Source organism: Piliocolobus tephrosceles, chromosome 6, assembly GCF_002776525.5.
Source record: "Piliocolobus tephrosceles isolate RC106 chromosome 6, ASM277652v3, whole genome shotgun sequence".
Taxonomy (NCBI): domain Eukaryota; kingdom Metazoa; phylum Chordata; class Mammalia; order Primates; family Cercopithecidae; genus Piliocolobus; species Piliocolobus tephrosceles.
In genome coordinates this window covers 163,011,768-163,029,952 of record NC_045439.1, presented here as the reverse complement: position 1 = coordinate 163,029,952, position 18,185 = coordinate 163,011,768, and the positions used below count along the sequence as shown (strand labels likewise).

Below are 18,185 nucleotides of genomic sequence, written 5' to 3'. Positions count from 1 at the left end.
AAAAAAAATTAAAAAATTAAAAAATTAAAAAAAAATTTTTTTGTATTTTGGTTGAGACGGGGTTTCACCATGTTGGCCAGGCTGGTCTCAAACTTCTGACCTCAAGTGATCTGCCCGTCTCAGCCTCCCAAGTGCTGGGATTACAGGCATGAGCCACTGCGCCCGGCCTCAGATGTAATTTTTATTTATTCATCTTGTGTCCATCAACCTTACTAAACTTGTTAGTTCTGATAATTTCTTAGTTGATTCTTTAGGACGCTCTATACAAGATCAGGTCCTCTACCAGGCGTGGTGGCTCATGCCTGTAATCCCAGCATTTTGGGAGGCTGAGGTGGGTGGGTCACTTGAAGTCAGAAGTTCAAAACTAGCCTGGCCAATGTGGCAAAACCCCATCTCTACTAAAAATACATAAATTAGCTGGGCATGGTGGCGGGCACCTGTAATCCAAGCTCCTTGGGAAGCTGAGGCAGGAGAATCACTTGAACCCAGGAGGCAGAGGTTGCAGTGAGCCGACAGCATACCACTGCACTCCAGCCTAGGCGACAGACTGAGATTCCATCTAAAAACAAAAAAGAAAAAAAGGCCGGGTGTGGTGGCTCACACCTGTAATCCCAGCACTTTGGGAGGCCAAGGCAGATGTATCACGAGGTCAGGAGATCGAGACCATCCTGGCTAACATGGTGAAACCCCGTCTCTACTAAAAATACAAAAATTAGCTGGGCATGGTGGTGCTCACCTGTAGTCTCAGCTACCTGGGAGGCTGAGGAAGGAGAATCACTTGAACTCGGGAGATGGAGGTTGCAGTGAGCTGAGATCACGTAACTGAACTCCAGCCTGGCAACACAACGAGACTCTGACTCAAAACAAACAAACAAACGAACAAACACCAGGTCTTCTGCCAATAAAGGCAATTAACTTCTTCCTTTTCTTTCCAATATGAATGCCTTTTAATTCGTTTGCTGGCCTAATTGCTTTGGCTATAACATCTAGTACAATGATGAATAGATGAGGTGAAAGTAGACAGCTTGTTTTCTTCCTGATCTTCAGGGGAAAACATCAACTCTCGTACCATTAAGTATGATGTTAGCTGGGATACTTTCACAGAGGCCTTTTGTCAGTTTAGGAAGTTATTTTCTATTCCTAGCATACTGAGAGTTTTCATCATAAAAGAGTATTGAATTTTACTACATAATCTTTGTGTGTCTTTTGAGATGGTCACATGGTGATTATTCTGTTGCTGTGGTATATTTCACCAATTTATTTTCAATGCTAAATCTACTTTGCCTTCCTGGGATAAATTCCACTTGTATAATCCTTTTTATATATTGTTGGATCCAGTTGGTTAGTATTTTGTTCAAAATTGCTCCATCTATATTCATAAGAGAATTGGTTCATTTTTTTTTTTTTTCAATGGGCTTTATTTTTTCTTTATCTTTTTTTTGGGGGGAGGGGACAGAGTTTTGCCCTGTCACCCAGGCTGGAGCAGTGGTTCGATTTCAACTCACTGCAACCTCCGCCTCTCAGCTTCAAGCAATTCTGGTGCCTCAGCCACCCAAGTAGCTAGGATTACAGGTGTGTGTCACCACACCTGGCTAAGTTTTGTATTTTTAGTAGAGACAGGGTTTTGCCATGTTGGCCAGGCTGGTCTCCCTGGGTTCAAGTGATCCACCTGCGTGGGCCTCCCAAAGTGCTGGGATTACAGGCAGGAATCACACCGTGCATGGCCTAGATCTTGTACTAGAAGAAAAATAATGGTATAAAAGATAATGATATAAAATAACGGCATAACAGGTCAATTGTCAAAACTGGAATATGGAGGCTGATTTGATGCATGTATCATAACAAGGTTGAATTTGTCGAAATTGATCATTGTACTGTGGTTATTAGGAGAGTATCTGAATATCTCTAGTCTCAGAAAATACTAATTGATGTGTTTAGGGGTAAAGAATCATAACTTATGCTAAAATGGATTTAAAAAAAAACAAACCAGGAAAAAACAATCACATCACATTCATATAGAACAGCGATTCTCGACCGGGGTGGTTTGCCCCCTGGGGTCATCGGCCAATGTCTGGAGACATCTGGGGAAGTTAAGTGCTACCTGGCATCTGGGAGGTGAAGGCCAGGATGCTGTTAAACACCGTACAATGCACCGAACGCCTCCCTCAACAAAGAGTTACCTGGCTTCAGGCGTCAACAGTGCTGAGACTGAGACACCCAGATACAGAGAAAGCGTATGATGAGGCAAGTGGGTCAGATGTTTAGCAGCAGGTGTGTCTGGTAAGGGGAGATGGGCATTGCTTTGGTTATTCTTTTTTTTTTTTTTTTGGGGGGGACGGAGTCTCGTTCTGTCGCCCAGGCTGGAGTGCAGTGGTCTCTGCTCACTGCAAGCTCCGCTGCCTCCCGGGTTAACACCATTCTCCTGCCTCAGCCTCCCTAGAAGCTGGGACTACAGGCGCCCGCCACGACGCCCAGCTAATTTTTTTTTTTGTATTTTCAATAGAGACGGGGTTTCACCGTGTTCGCCAGGATGGTCTCCATCTCCTGACCTCGTGATCTGCCCGCCTCGGCCTCCCAAAGAGTTGGGATTACAGGTGTGAGCCACTGCGCCCGGCCGCTTTGGTTATTCTTAATCCCGTCTCCTTTCTGTAATTTGAAAATATTTCCCAAAAGCTTTTTAAAGCTCTTTTTAGACACAGCATGTGCAGACGATTACTTTATCATACATTACACTATTACAGAAATAAGTGAACCTATTTGGGAGCTCTCTATTCTATTCACTGCTACACAGACTTATTTTTCCAGTGCCACATTCTTTTCATTTCTGTTTCTATGTAATTCCAGCAACCCCATCCCATTATCAAGAACAGAATTGCTTTTAAAATATACATATATACATACATATCAGCCGGGCGCAGTGGCTCAGGCCTGTAATCCCAGCACTCTGGGAGGACGGCGGGCAGATCACGAGGTCAGGAGATCAAGACCATCCCGGCTAACACGGTGAAACCCCGTCTCTACTAAAAATACAAAAAATTAGCCAGGCGTGGTGGAGGGAGCCTGTAGTCTCAGCTACTCAGGAGGCTGAGGCAGAAGAATGGTGTAAACCTGGGAGGCAGAATTGGTAGTGAGCCGAGATCGCACCACTGCACTCCAGCCTGGGTGACAGAGTGAGACTCTGTCTCAAAAAAAAAACAAAAAACAAAAAACAAAACAAAACATATATACATACATATATGCACACTTTGATAATCATCTTAGATTTTTTTTTCCAAATTAATTTTAGTTTTATTCTGTTTAAAAGAAAAAGTCTTCCTGGGATTCCGAGTTGAAGACAGGCTTTTTATCCAGAATCCCATCTGACATGGGAATAACGCCTCCTGCAGACGTGGAGCAGCGAACATTTCTGGCAAAGTGACTTAATCATCAATGTGCATGAGAACAGTTCTAAGGAAATTAACTGAGCAAAGCATTTTAGTATATGTGCATTCAATGTGCCATGTGCCAAGATCACCAGGTCAGGTTGTTTATCTGCCTGATTATCTTTCAGGGGGACGGGTCGCAGAAGCTGAGGAATGATTCCCAAAGTGAGAACACACTCGCCCTCCCAGCGCCTCAGAGCCATCCGAAACGCAAAGTGACGCCAAACCACACGATAGCACTGTATGTATTCTCGAGAAAAATGTGCCCCCTACACACTCTCCAAGCGTTGCATGTGAAACACATGGTATTTAGGTCACAGAACCTCAATGCCTAAGGGACTCTAAGGTGTAAACTTCAATACATCCATCACAGACACACTTCTCTGCAAGGAATTGGGCGTCTGTCCGCAATACAGCAGAAAACCAAAGTATCCATGAGTTAGAAACTTGGATTTTATTTCTCTTCTACCCTATTTCTATTTATAATGATTTCTTCAAAGACAAATCAGAATATACACAGGTTCACACGAGGATATATGTTATTTAATAAGTATCTCATAAATCATTTTCGCAGTAAGTAAATAGAGACTCTAGTTGCAATGTTTGATAGCTTGCAGCCCTCAAGTTCCCATTCCCCGCCCTTTCCCCTTTGCCCCACATTCGGGCAACCTGATAAGAAGCCTACTCATGTGTATCAATTAAAAGGATGATTTAAAATGGAGAAATAAAATTTTTAAAATTTAGTAATAAAAAAATTAAATTAAAATCTTAAAAAAGAGCCTGCACACACCCTGGGTCCCTAGAGTCCTCAGTCCCGAGTCTTTGGTCACTGGGCATGGGCAAAAACTACAATCCATGCCAGCCCGGCCTAAGCATGCAAACCACCCTCAGTCCACCCCATCCCCCTAACAATAAAAACCCAAAGGTCCCCCTCCCTCTTATCTCACTGAGAACCAAACCCCAGGCCCTTCCCCTAAGAAAATCCATGTGCTGTTGACTGCATCAGTCATAAACCCTATTTCACATCCACCGGGGCCATGTGTTATTCACCCCAACCTCTGTACCTGGGCTGAGGTGGGGACTGGCCGGCATCCAGCAAGGAATGCTAAGCACCCCAATAAAACACCAAGTGACTCATTTTGCTTAATGAGTTCTCAGAATAACGTGCCAAGGTGTCAGAAGACTCTCCAGTCTCCAAGATGTACTCCAGGACAACGGCCAGAAGCATGAGAGCAGCAGATTCACTGATATGCACGAATGAGTTAGAATTTCAAATATACTAAATGTCTAAGAAAAGGGTTAATAATACCCAGAACTATATTTGAAGGGATAAAATTAAACAATACAGAGTAGAATACCGAAGATCTATCTTCTGTCTTTTTTTTTTTTTTTTGTAGTTTTTAGTAGAGACAGCGTTTCACCGTGTTAGCCAGGATGGTCTCGATCTCCTGACCTCGTGATCCGCCCATCTCGGCCTCCCAAAGTGCTGGGATTATAGGCTTGAGCCACCGCGCCCGGCCTTCTGTCTTTTTTTTTAAGGCAGAGTCTCGCTCTGTCTCCCAGGCTCGAGTGCTAAGGTGCTGTCTCAACTCACTGCAACCTCTGCCCCCCAGGTTCAAGCAATTCTTGTGCCTCACCCTCCCGAGTAGCTGGGACTACAGGTGGTCGCCACCATGCCTGGCTAATTTTTTGTATTTTTAGTAGAGACAGGGTTTCGTCATGTTGGCCAGGATGGTCTCAAACTCCTGCCCTCAAGTAATTCACCCTCCTTGGCCTCCCAAAGTGCTGGGATTACAGGCGTGAGTCACTCTGCCTGGCCTGAAGATCTATCTGCTGTTACAACTTTGCTCTTATTACTTTAACAGAAATATTTAAAATGAAACGTTGTTATATCTACACTACACATTAAACACCAAACAAAATCTTGGCTCTCACCCGAACGGCACTCCAAGGGCGCCCAGGGGAGTTACCAGGACCGTGGGGACCGCCGTGTAAGCCAGGAAGTTTCCAATCTGGCCAACAGCCACTGTCAAGAAAATCACAAGGATACCGCTTGCAATTATAGAGCTCTCGTTTAGCACTGATCAGAGTTGAATTCTGCAAGGCTTTGCTCTGAAAGGGCTACTTCATTCCCATGACTTGTGAAGAATCACATCTGGGGTGTCATCTGCACATTTAAGGGGTCATGGGTCAGAGGTCAGGCCCCACACCTTCACTGGTCCCGTCAGTCGGGTGAGTAGGTTCAGCTCTCCATGGAAAATGCCGAACCTAACCAGCAGTGACTGAAATGGGCGTGGCACTGGGCATATCTCCACTCTCCTAACACATCCTTGTTTTCACACAAATCAGGCAGGACTTCCTGTGCACCCTCTAGTGGCCTGGGACCTACTCCGGCATAGGTAGCTGGCCACGGTGACAGGCTACTGGCATAGCAAGAGGATACAGCACTGCCGCACAAGACTGCAGCGGGACATCACCCGGACAGAGCTTAGAGGAGCTCTTCAAGGAACAGAATTGGTATTGCCACGTAATGTCGTATTAAAAGACAAATGTGACAAACAAAGTATATGATGTTTCTTTTTTTTTCTTTGGAGACAGAGTCTTGCTCTGTCACCCAGGCTGGAGTGCACCGGCGTGATCTTGGCTCACTGCAGCCTCCACCTCCCAGGCTCAAGCAATCCTCCCACTTCAGCCTCCATATAGCTGTGAAACAGGCACATACCACTATGCCCAGCTAATTTTTGTTTTTGTACAGACAGGGTTTTGCCATGTTTCCCAGGCTGGTCTCAAATCCTGGGCTCAAACAATCCACCTGTCTCAGCCTCCCAAAGTGCTGGGATTACAGGCATGAGCCACCATGCCTGCTGGCCAAACACAATGTTTCTGAATTTCAAAGACAGTTGTCCTTTATAATACCTTTAGAGTTCTGAACTCTAATAATATTATTTATCTTTACATTATAGCACATGACCTGATCTTTGAGTCATGAAACTCTCTGGTAAACCAGCTATGCTGAGAAAAACAAGGCGGTCTAACATGGAATTTCACCGAATGCCGACAGCCCAACTACACGAGTGAGCAGGAGCTGTTTTAATTTCTTCAGGCTCAGGACAGATCGGCCTGGACTGAATTCACGGCTAATCGTGGGCAGCAGGGCCTCTGCCAGCTCCTAAGTTGTCCTTCTGCACTCTCATCCTGGGAGGAAGGGGAGCAGGGACAGTGCCCTGGGGAGGCAGGGACATCTAAACTGAAAGGCACGCTTAGGGTCCGGGGAGAGGCCACGTGACACCCTCTTCCAAAGAACAGAGCCACCCTAGCCCAGCCGCTGCAGCCCTGCCCAGACCCGTGATGGATTCTAAGAAAGGAGAAGACCGGACTTCGCCACACAGGCTACTTACTTGCGATTGTGCCAGCCCACCACACAATGTCTGTTAAATAGGAAGTACCTATAAAAGAAGGAGATAAAAAATGTCAGGAAAGTGGGTTTACAAGCTACGTATGTCAGGAAGAGGTTTACAAGCGAGAAACTTTTGACACAAAAACTAAAATTGAAAAGAATGGGCTGGGCGCAGTGGCTCACGCCTCTATTCCCAGCACTTTGGGAGGCCAAGGCAGGCGGATCACGAGATCAGGAGATCGAGACCATCCTGGCTAACACGGTGAAACCCCATCTCTACTAAAAATACAAAAAATTAGCCAGCCGTGGTGGCGGGCGCCTGTGGTCCCAGCTACTCGGGAGGCTGAGGCAAGAGAATTGCAGGAACCCAGGAGGCGGAGCTTGCAGTGAGCCGAGATTGTGCCACTGCACTCCAGCCTGGGCGACAGAGCGAGACTCCATCTCAAAAAAAAAAAAAGAAAAGAATGAGTGTCATACTGTTTATTCACCCTAAAGAGAATCTTTCGTTTATAAATAGCAGCATTAGAGACCACTGAAAGTGGCAAAGTCAAGATATTTTTTGCAACCAACACAAGCTGACCCAAATAAGGAAATGAAATCTTTATACATCGGTTTTCTTTCACCCAACAAGCTACCACAAAGACAGATATTCCTTCGATGGAGTTTTATTTTTATCTCAAAAGGATTTGAGTCTTTACAGTTCAACTCTCTCATGCATTTACTGTAGCCCATTTATGTAAGAATTTTATTATCATAGGGTTTAATGACTTCCTGCTTAAACAAGTTACTCAATTTTCATTATTTATAACTCTTCTGATATGACTCTTCTTTCAGCCATGCAGGTACCACATCCTTACACTCACCTGATGCTCTGACACTTGACCTGAGACTTGCCCAGCATCCTCTCAGGTTACCCCAGCCATCCTGCGCAGGGGAGGCAGAGCCCCAGCACCTTCCTCCCTCCCCCTGCCTCTCAACAGGCGTCTATGGTGAGAGGTCTCCAACCTTTGAGACACGTTTGTCCTTCATATATGGCAAAATGCTAAGCACTTTTTTTTTTTGAGATGCAGTCTCACTCTGTTGCCCAGGCTGGAGTGCACTGGTACGATGTTGACTCACTGAAACCTCCGCTGCCCGGGTTCAAACAATTCTCCTGTCTCAGCCCCCCGAGTAGCTGGGACTACAGAAGCGTACCACCACACCTGGCTAATTTTTGTATTTTTAGTAGAGACAGAGTTTCACCAAATTGGTCAGGCTGGTCTCGAACTCCTGACCTCAGGCGATCCAACTGCCTCAGCCTCCCAAAGTGCTGTGATTACAGGCGTGTACCACGTCTGGCCTGCTGAGTATTTTTTGAGGAGATTTTTTGTTAACTGCAGATTACAGTAATGAATTCTTTTTTCTTTTTCCCTTTTTTTGAGATGGAGTCTCACTCCTCTGTCGCCCAGGCTGGAGTGCAATAGCACGATCTCAGCTCACTACAACCTCTGCCTCCTAGGTTCAGGCGATTCTTTTTTTTTTTTTTTTGAGATGGAGTCTTGCTCTGTCGCCCAGGCTGGAGTGCAGTGGCCAGATCTCAGCTCACTGCAAGCTCCGCCCCCCCGAGTTTATGCCATTCTCCTGCCTCAGCCGCCCGAGTAGCTGGGACTACAGGCGACCGCCACCTCACCCGGCTAGTTTTTTGTATATTTTAGTAGAGACGGGGTTTCACCGTATTAGCCAGGATGGTCTCGATCTCCTGACCTCGTGATCCGCCCGTCTCGGCCTCCCAAAGTGCTGGGATTACAGGCTTGAGCCACCGCGCCCGGCCGGTTCAGGCAATTCTTATGCTTCAGCCTCCCAAGTAGCTGGGATTACATGTGTGCGCCACCACGTGTGGCTAATTTTTGTATTTTTAGTAGAGACAGGGTTTTGCTATATTGGCCAGGCTGATCTTCAATTCCTGGCCTCAAGTGATCCGCCCACCTCAGCCTCCCAAAGTGCTGTGATTACAGGTGTGAATCACCAAGCCCAGCCACAGTAACTAATTCTAATTGTTTTTATTCTCAGTAGTAAAACCACAATTTGGTATAAGACACACAGCCTGCTAGCCTGCTTAATGGAGCAGCAGAGCTACAGGCATTACAAAAAGTACTTTCAAAATGAAATGGGGCTGGGCCCAGGGGCTGACACCTGTAATCCCCGTATTTTGGGAGGCCGAGGCAGGACCATCACTTGAGCCTAGGAGTTCAAGGTCAGCCTGGGCAACACAGCAAGACTCTATCTCTACCAAAAAATTTTAAAATTAGCTGGGTGTGGTAGTGCATGCCTGTGGTCCCAGCTCCTCAGCAGGCTGAGACAGGAGAATCGCTTGAGCCCAGGAGGATGAGGCTGCAGTGAGCCATGATCATGCCACTTCATTCCAGCCTGGGTGACAGAGTGAGACCCTGTCTCAAAAAAACAAAAAAAGAGGCCGGGCGCAGTGGCTCAAGCCTGTAATCCCAGCATTTTGGGAGGCCGAGACGGGCGGATCACGAGGTCAGGAGATCGAGACCATCCTGGCTAACACGGTGAAACCCCGTCTCTACTAAAAAATACAAAAAATTAGCCGGGCGAGGTGGCGGTCGCCTGTAGTCCCAGCTACTCGGGAGGCTGAGGCAGGAGAATGGCGTGAACCCGGGAGGCGGAGCTTGCAGTGAGCTGAGATCTGGCCACAGCACTCCAGCCTGGGCGGCAGAGCGAGACTCCGTCTCAAAAAAAAAAAAAAGAATATTGCAATTTGATCACATCACAGTAAAAACTGATTTAGGCAGAATCATCAATGGATACTAAAACAAGTTAATGAAAAATTCACTGAGTCACCTCCACAGGTTTTTCTTATTAATTACAAACAGAAAAAGTTACCTTTACAGAAAAGCCTGGTGGACATTGGCTAAGCCAAGTGGTCAAAGTCACCAGCATCAGTTGTGCCCCCTGCCTGCTGCAGCTGTCTCCCAGCCGAGCCATGCTCTGCCTCTGCTGCCAGGCTCCACTGGAGAGGAGAGCCTGGCACCACTGGGGCTCCTGTCCTGTGTCCCTCAGTGTATCTCATACAAACAGGACCCAGGGTGTCCTATGAAGCCGAAAGTTTAGCGTAGCTTAAGAATGTCCCATGGTGGGCACTGCAGGAGAGTCAGCTATTAATACAGAATCAATGTTAGATTTCTAAATGTGCTCATCAAAGTGGCTATCCCAAAATTCATGCCGAATACTTGAGTGAAAGGTCATCAGGTCCAGAATACTGGTGTGAAAAGTCTGTGGACCAGTTTCCCAACAAAACCACCATAACTAATAAATAAAGTACTTTAAAAAGTGGGCCGGGTGCGGTGGTTCACGCCTGTAATCCCAGCACTTTGGGAGGCCAAGGTGGGTGGATCACAAAGTCAGGAGATCAAGACTAACCTGGCTAACACAGTGAAACCCCATCTCTACTGAAAAAAAAACACAAAAAAATTTAGCTGGGCGTAGTGGTGGGTGCCTGTGGTCCCAGCTACTCCAGAGGCTGAGGGAGGAGAATGGCATGAACCCAGGAGGCAGAGCTTGCAGTGAGCCAAGATTGCGCGCTGCACTCCAGCCTAGGTGACAGAGTGAGACGCCATCTCAAAAAAAAAAAGTGAATTTAAACTCTGTGGAAATTATCCTAAGGGCATACAGAAAATATCTCCTTTTTCATTCCTGATTTTAGTAATCTGATTCTTCTTTTTTGCTTGGTCTAGCTAAAGGTTTGTCAATTTCATTGTTCTTTTCAAAGAACCAACTTTTGATTTTGTTTTTTTGGGTTTTTAGATTTTTTTTTTTCTTTTTGATACAGGGTCTCACTCTGTTGCCCAGGCTGGGGTGCAGTGGCATGGTCTCTCAGTTCGCTGCAACCTCCACCTCCCAGGTTCAAGTGACTCTCCTGCCTCAGCCTCCCAAGTAGCTGGGATTACAGGCATGGGCCACTGCGCCCACCTGTCCTTTTATTGTAGTCAACACGGTTTGGTCAGGAGTTTTTGTGAAGTCATGGGATTCCTGCTACAGCAGCTGGACTGTGTGACCTTCCTGCAGTGAAAGTTGGTCCACGGATGACAGCGACCAGTGCAATGAGGCCCACAGGCTCCCTCTTTCAGTGCTATGGTTATCCCAACACTGATAATCGCATAGTGTATGCTTTTGGCCGTTTATAAAATGTCAAGAGTCACAAAATGGAGAGGAACCTGGGATACCAGGTACACAGGAATGGCAAAGTGAACAAAATGGCTTTTGTTTTTTTCCCAAAGGGTCCAGTTCAGTTCCAAGCATTGCACGCCCTGCAACTTGTACTCTCCAGCAAGAATTTGGATTTGCACACATCAAAAGGTGTTTAGGTCACCCTCACCTTTTAAACCAGTATTAGGCAAAATTTTTCTGCATCCACAGACATTAAGCAAGTCAGGTTTTTCTCCATCCAGGTACCTACCCCACAGCCCTAGCCACAAACAAAAGTGAAGCTCCTGCACATGGTCTCTGAGAGCCTCAGTCCAGGAGTGTCCCCTCTGTTCTGCCCTGAAGGAAGTGCATGGCCATGTGCCCAGCTTCCTCACTGAGCTGGCTGCTCCATTTTCCCTCCTCCTTCTTCAGCCAGGAGCTCCCAGGAGCCTGCATTCCATATTAGCCCTTGGCCCCTGCCATATATAGATGTCTGTTAGGATATCTAACACAACTGGGTTTCTTCAGTTTCACCTTAAGCATTGCTGCCCCTAAGCACTGCTGTTCTGAAAGCTCATTTTCCAGCACTCTCAGTAGGTATCTATGCCCAAGCTTCTCCTCTTCCCAGCTGATGACCGTCCTCTATTAATCTTCAGGTCCTGCGGCCTCAGCAAGAACAGGGAGCTGCAGCACTGAAGGATGCAGAGGATGCTGTTTGTCTTGCCACACTCACGCCTCCTCCCCCACTCCTAGGTGTGGGCTGCAGAGGGCATGATCACTACGTTCCATTGGTTTTCCTCTCATTGGAAACCCTGAGTGCTGACAGTTGCATAGCTGTTTATAACAGCTAAACTATAAGACAAAGAAGTGTTTGTGTAAACACTAAAGAGCCTTGTCAGGATGACAGTATCAACTGACAGTGATGCTGTCCAACCAGGGGCATGTGGCTTTAAGACCTTCCATTTAGTTATAAATGTGTCAGAAATGTCCTTAAAAGACAGCTTTCCAGCATAAAAACATAGATGAGCATCCGATGTATTTACCTTCTAATTATTCCACAAAAAGAATTGCTTCCACTTATGTGTGCTCCTAACAGCAACAACAGAAGTAGGTGATAAACGCCAAGCAAGAGTGGATCAGTAGTTCTTTGTAAATTAATGCCTGGACTTCAAAAACGTATAAAAAAGATGTTACATAGTTTTTACAGAGTTCTCTTTTTTTCTTTTTCTTTTTTTTTTTTTTTTTGAGACAGAGTCTCACTGTCTTGCCCAGGCTGGAGTGCAGTGGCGTGATCTCGGCTCATTGCAACCTCCGACTTCCGGGTTCAAGCAGTTCTCCTGCCTCAGCCTCCTGAGTAGCTGGGATTACAGGCTGCACCACCATGCCCAGCTAATTTTTGTATTTTTAGTAGGGGTTTCACCACATTGGTCAGGCTGGTCTTGAAGTCCTGAGCTCATGATCCGCTCACCTTGGTCTCCCAAAGTGCTGGGATTACAGGCATTAGCCACCGTGCCCGGCCCTACAGAGTTCTCTAAGAAGGACTAAGAATAAATAAATATTATTTCCTGACACCAGCACAACCAGATGAAGGCATTAACTGCAGTGAATGTGAGCACTGCTGTGCACCAACTTTCTCATGGATTTAATATTTGAAGTTTTTTGCCTGTTGGTTATTAGATATGCAGAACTTATTTTTCCTAAGAAATAGTTTGGCAATTATGGAAAAAAAGAAAGTTTTAGGCCGGGCGCGGTGGCTCAAGCCTGTAATCCCAGCACTTTGGGAGGCCGAGACGGGCGGATCACGAGGTCAGGAGATCGAGACCATCCTGGCTAACACGGTGAAACCCCGTCTCTACTAAAAATACAAAAAACTAGCCGGGCGAGGTGGTGGCGCCTGTAGTCCCAACTACTTGGGAGGCTGAGGCAGGAGAATGGCGTGAACCCGGGAGGCGGAGCTTGCAGTGAGCTGAGATCCGGCCACTGCACTCCAGCCTGGGTGACAGAGCGAGACTCCGTCTCAAAAGAAAAAAAAAAAAAAAAAAGAAAGTTTTATGACATATACTATCTAATTTTAAGATTTAATATAGGCTGGGTGCGGTGGCTCACGCCTGTAATCCCAGCACTTTGGGAGGCTGAGGCAGGCGGATCACAAGGTCAGGAGATCGAGATCATCCTGGCTAACATGGTGAAACCCCGTCTCTACTAAAAATACAAAAAATTAGCCGGGTGTGGTGGCGGGCGCCTGTAGTCCCAGCTACTTGGGAGGCTGAGGCAGGAGAATGGTGTGAACCCGGGAGGCGGAGCTTGCAGTGAGCTGAGATCGCTCACTCCAGCCTGGGCGACAGAGCGAGACTCTGTCTCAAAAACAAAACAAACAAACAAACAAACAAAAGATTTACTATAAAACTATATAATCAAGACACTATGGTACTGGCATAAGGATAGACAAACGCAACGGAATAGAGTTCAGAAATCGATCTATACATGTACTGCCAGATCACAGACTGAATGAAGCACCAGTACAATTAAATGGGAAAAGCCTCCTCAACAAATGGTGCTAGACCAACTGGATATTGTAGAGAAAACACTGAAGTTTAACTCATGCCTCAGACCATCCTGTAGCTCAAGGTAGCTTACGGACCTAAAGGTAAACACTAAAGCTGTGAAGCTCGAAGAACACACAAGAGGATGTCATTGTGACCCGAGGAGAGACAAAGATTTCTCAGGCAGAGATCAAAAGCGCCAACCACATAGGAAAAAAACAGATAAATTACACTTCAACAAAATTAAACATTCCTGCTCTTCAAAACCAACTTTTAGACCAGATGCAGTGGCTCACGCTTGTAATCCCATCACTTTGGGAGGCTGGGGCGGGTGGATCACGAGGTCAGGAGTTCAAAACCAGCCTGGCCAAGATGGTGAAACCCTGTCTTCTACTAAAAATACAAAATTACTAAAAATACAAAAATTAGCTGGGCCCAGGAGCAGGCGCCTGTAATTTCAGCTACTTAGGAGGCTGAAGCAGGAGAATAGCTTGAAACAGGGGGGCGGAGGTTGCAGTGAGCCGAAATTGTGCCACTGCACTCCAGTCTGGGCAACAGAGTGAGACTCCGTCTCAAAAAAAGAAAAAGGCACTTTTAAGAAATGAAAAGGCAAGCCACAAAGAAAATATTTGCAATCCCTACATCTAACAAAAATTTGTATCCAGATTATAGATAATATATCTATATGTATTAATATATATGTATATATGTGTTTATGTGTATACACACACACACACACACACTCTTACCAGAGTCAATAATAAGGCAGAACCCAGCAAGGCATGGTAGCTCACGCCTATAATCCCAACACTTTGGGAGGCCAAGGTGGGTGGGTCTCCTGAGGTCAGGAGTTTGAGACCAGCCTGGCCAACATGGTGAAACTCCATCTCTACTAAAAACACAAAACTTAGCCAGGCATGGTGGCGGCTGCCTATAATCCCAGCTACTAGAGAGGCTCGCTTGAACCCGGTAGGCAGAGGTTACAGTGAGCCAAGGTCGCGCCGCTGAACTCCAGCTTGGGCGACAGAACAAGACTCCATCACCACCCACCCCCCAAAAGAAGTTCACCAACAGGAGAACAGATATGCAAACTGGTGTACTCAAACAACACAACAGTCCTCAGCAATAGTAAGAACGTATGACTGGGCCGGGCGTGGTGGCTCAAGCCTGTAATCCTACCACTTTAGGAGGCCGAGACAGGCGGGTCACGAGGTCAGGAGATCAAGACCATCCTGGCTAACACGGTGAAACCCCGTCTCTACTAAAAAATACAAAAAACTAGCCGGGCGAGGTGGCGGGCGCCTGTAGTCCCAGCTACTCAGAGGCTGAGGCAGGAGAATGGCATAAACCCGGGAGGCGGAGCTTGCAGTGAGCTGAGAACCGGCCACTGCACTCCAGCCTGGGCGACAGAGCGAGACTCCGTCTCAAAAAAAAAAAAAAAAAAGTATGACTGATACCCACATCATGAGGAACCTTGAAACTACGCCCAGCAAAAAAAGCGGACGTAAGAGAATACATACTATATGATTCCATGTATATGAAGCATGGGAACTGGCAAAATTAATTCAACCTATGCAGATGGGTACCAGAAGAGAAGGCATCTTGGTGTGGGGGATGGGGCCCCAAGGAACTTTTTAGGGTGGCAGCAATGATCAATTTCTTCACTGGGCTGTTGGTTACACAGGCATATTCATTTGTCAAAACTCATCAGACTGTACCTTTATTATCTATGCAGCTTATTCTATGTAATTATATCCCAATACTTAAAAAAGAAATGGTTGATAAATAACAGTTAAATTTCTTCCCAGCACTTTGGGAGGCCTAGATGGGTGGATCACGAGGTCAGGAGATCGAGACCATCCTGACTAACACGGTGAAACCCCGTCTCTACTAAAAAAAAAATACAAAAACTAGCCGGGCGAGGTGGCAGGCACCTGTAGTCCCAGCTACTTGGGAGGCTGAGGCAGGAGAATGGCGTGAACCCGGGAGGCGGAGCTTGCAGTGAGATGAGATCCGGCCACTGCACTCCAGCCTGGGCGACAGAGCCAGACTCCATCTCAAAAACAAAACAAAACAAAACAAAACAGTTAAATTTCTTGGTGGTGAGGATTTCACAGGTAGCACACTTATCCCTGCACTCATGGAGGTGTGTACATTAAAGATGCACAGCTTTTTATATGTTAATCATACCCCAATAAAGTGGTTTTTTTTTTTTTTTTTGATGGACTCTTGCTCTGTCACCCAACCTGGAGTGCAGTGGCAGGATCTTGGCTCACCACAACCTCCACCTCCCGGGTTCAAGTGATTCTCCTGCCTCAGCCTCCCAAGTAGCTGTGATTACAGGCGTGCGCCACCACGCTTGGGTAATTTTTGTGTTTTTAGTAGAGACGGGATTTCACCATGTTGGTCAGGCTGGTCTCAAACTCCTGACCTCATGATCTGCCTGCCTTGGCCTCCCAAAGTGCTAGGATTACAGGCATGAGCCACCGTGCCCGGCCCTTAATTTTTTTAATTTAAAAAGTTCAATTTCTGGGTTAGCCCACACAATGCTGACCCTAATACAACTAACCACTGTAATAAAGCTCCTTGCAGTTTCTATGGGAGATGTCATTCCCTGTTTCAAATGGAAATTACGAGTACAGCACATATTAACACATGCTTCTTCCTCTCCATCCTCCCTCCAGGGAAGCTCAGTGCAGTATCTGTATTCTATTTATTTGTTCCATCTATCAAATATTTACTGAGAATCATCAGTGTACACAGTCCTCAGTGAATATAAAGACATAAAAAGTCACAGCTGGGCGCGGTGGCTCGCCTGTAATCCCAGCACTTTGGGAGGCCGAGGTAGGTGGATCACAAGGTCAAGAGTTCGAGACCAGCCTGGCCAATATAGTGAAACTCCGTCTCTATTAAAAATACAAAAATTAGCCAGGCATGGTGGCAGGCGCCTGTAGTCCCAGCTACTTGGGAGGCTGAGGCAAGAGAATTGCTTGAACCCAGGAGGTGGAGGCTGCAGTGAGCCGAGATCATGCCATTTCATTCCAGCCCGGATGACAGAGCAAGACTCTTGTCTCTCCAAAAAAAAAAAAAAAAAGTCACTAGACGTGGTATCTGCCCCTACAGAGCATCCCTCTTCCTCTCTGCCTTAACTAGAGGCAATTTCTCTCATCCTTTCCCCCACCACAGGGACCAACACTGCCCCCACGCCCCTGAGGGCTCAGAAGCCAAGCTAGCAGACTCCTTGACACATGACAGGTAGATGTCAGGTATTACACCTGTACTACTGTGCTCTGCTGATGTGAACAGAAAAATCTAGGATAATGAGCTGTCAGTCATGTGGACTGGTGAGGAACTGGAAATGTCCATGCCCTGTAAAAGTGGAACGAAAACATTCATGCAGCCCTGAATATGTTTGCAAAGAACATCTAACGGGGGGACAAGCTCACAATAGAGTGAACACAACCACAGGGCATAAACTGGCACACCTGGGGTGGGCTCAGGGCATGCTGCCTCTTTTTCTTTTTTTGAGCTGGAGTTTTGTTCGTCACCCAAGCTGGAGTGCAGTGGTGTGATCTCGGCTCCCTGCAACCTCTGCCTCCCAGGTTCAAGTGATTCTCCTGCTTCAGCCTCCCGAATAGCTGGGATTACAGGCATGCGACATCACACCTGGCTAATTTTGTATTTTTAGTAGAGACAGGGTTTCACCATGTTGGTCAGGCTGGTCTCGAACTCCTCACCTCAGGTGATCCACCCACCTCAGCCTCCCAAAGTATTGGCATTATAGGCGTGAGCCACCGTGCCCAGCTAGCTGCCTCATTTTTAAAATTACATGATTAAGAGCTGTACCACCCAACATGTAGGTCTTAACTGCATCCTGATTCTAAAAGATGAACTGGGCAAAACTTCTAAGATAATCACAGAAATTTAAACACTAACCAGACATGTGAGAACATTAAAAAATTATTCTTAATTTTTTGGTGCAATAAAGGTGTTATGTTTAACAAAGAAATACTCATTGAAATATGCAGATGAAATGGTAATTTGCTTGGGATCTATTTCAAAACAAATCCTATAGGGGTGTGGGTGGGGTTGGCACTGGGGTATAGATAAAGCAAAATTGGCCTGGAATGATGATTTGCTGTTGTTGTTGGCATTGAGGAGATTCAGGGGGATCATGTGCAGGTTTGTTCTTTGGGTATATTGTGCAATGCTGGGGTATGGGCTTCTAGTGAACTCATCACCCAAACAGTGGACACAGTACCCAACAAGTAATTTTTCAACCCTCACCCCAGTCTTCTACCCTCCCCGTCTAGTAGTCCCCAGTGTCTATTACATCATTTTTTTTTTTTTTTTTTTTGAGACGGAGTCTCACTCTGTGGCCCAGGCTGGAGTGCAGTGGCCGGATCTCAGCTCACTGCAAGCTCTGCCTCCCGGGTTTACGCCATTCTCCTGCCTCAGCCTCCCGAGTAGCTGGGACTACAGGCGCCCACCACCTCGCCCGGCTAGATTTTTGTATTTTTTAGTAGAAACGGGGTTTCACCGTGTTAGCCAGGACGGTCTTGATCTCCTGACCTCGTGATCCGCCCGTCTAGGCCTCCCAAAGTGCTGGGATTACAGGCTTGAGCCACCGCGCCCGGC

General features: G+C 46.5%; 1 protein-coding gene across 1 annotated transcript in view; it reads right to left on the bottom strand.

Annotated features, from left to right (window-relative positions):
* NIPA1 (NIPA magnesium transporter 1) overlaps window positions 1-18,185 on the bottom strand; it is a 34,476-nt gene that overhangs the window by 13,546 nt on the left and 2,745 nt on the right. The window contains exons 2-4 of the mRNA XM_026447199.1: window positions 6,821-6,868; window positions 5,358-5,448; window positions 2,606-2,646 (exon numbers count right to left, since the gene is read on the bottom strand). Of these exons, the coding sequence (XP_026302984.1) occupies window positions 2,606-2,646; window positions 5,358-5,448; window positions 6,821-6,868 (180 nt within the window). The remainder of the gene's footprint in view (window positions 1-2,605; window positions 2,647-5,357; window positions 5,449-6,820; window positions 6,869-18,185) is intronic.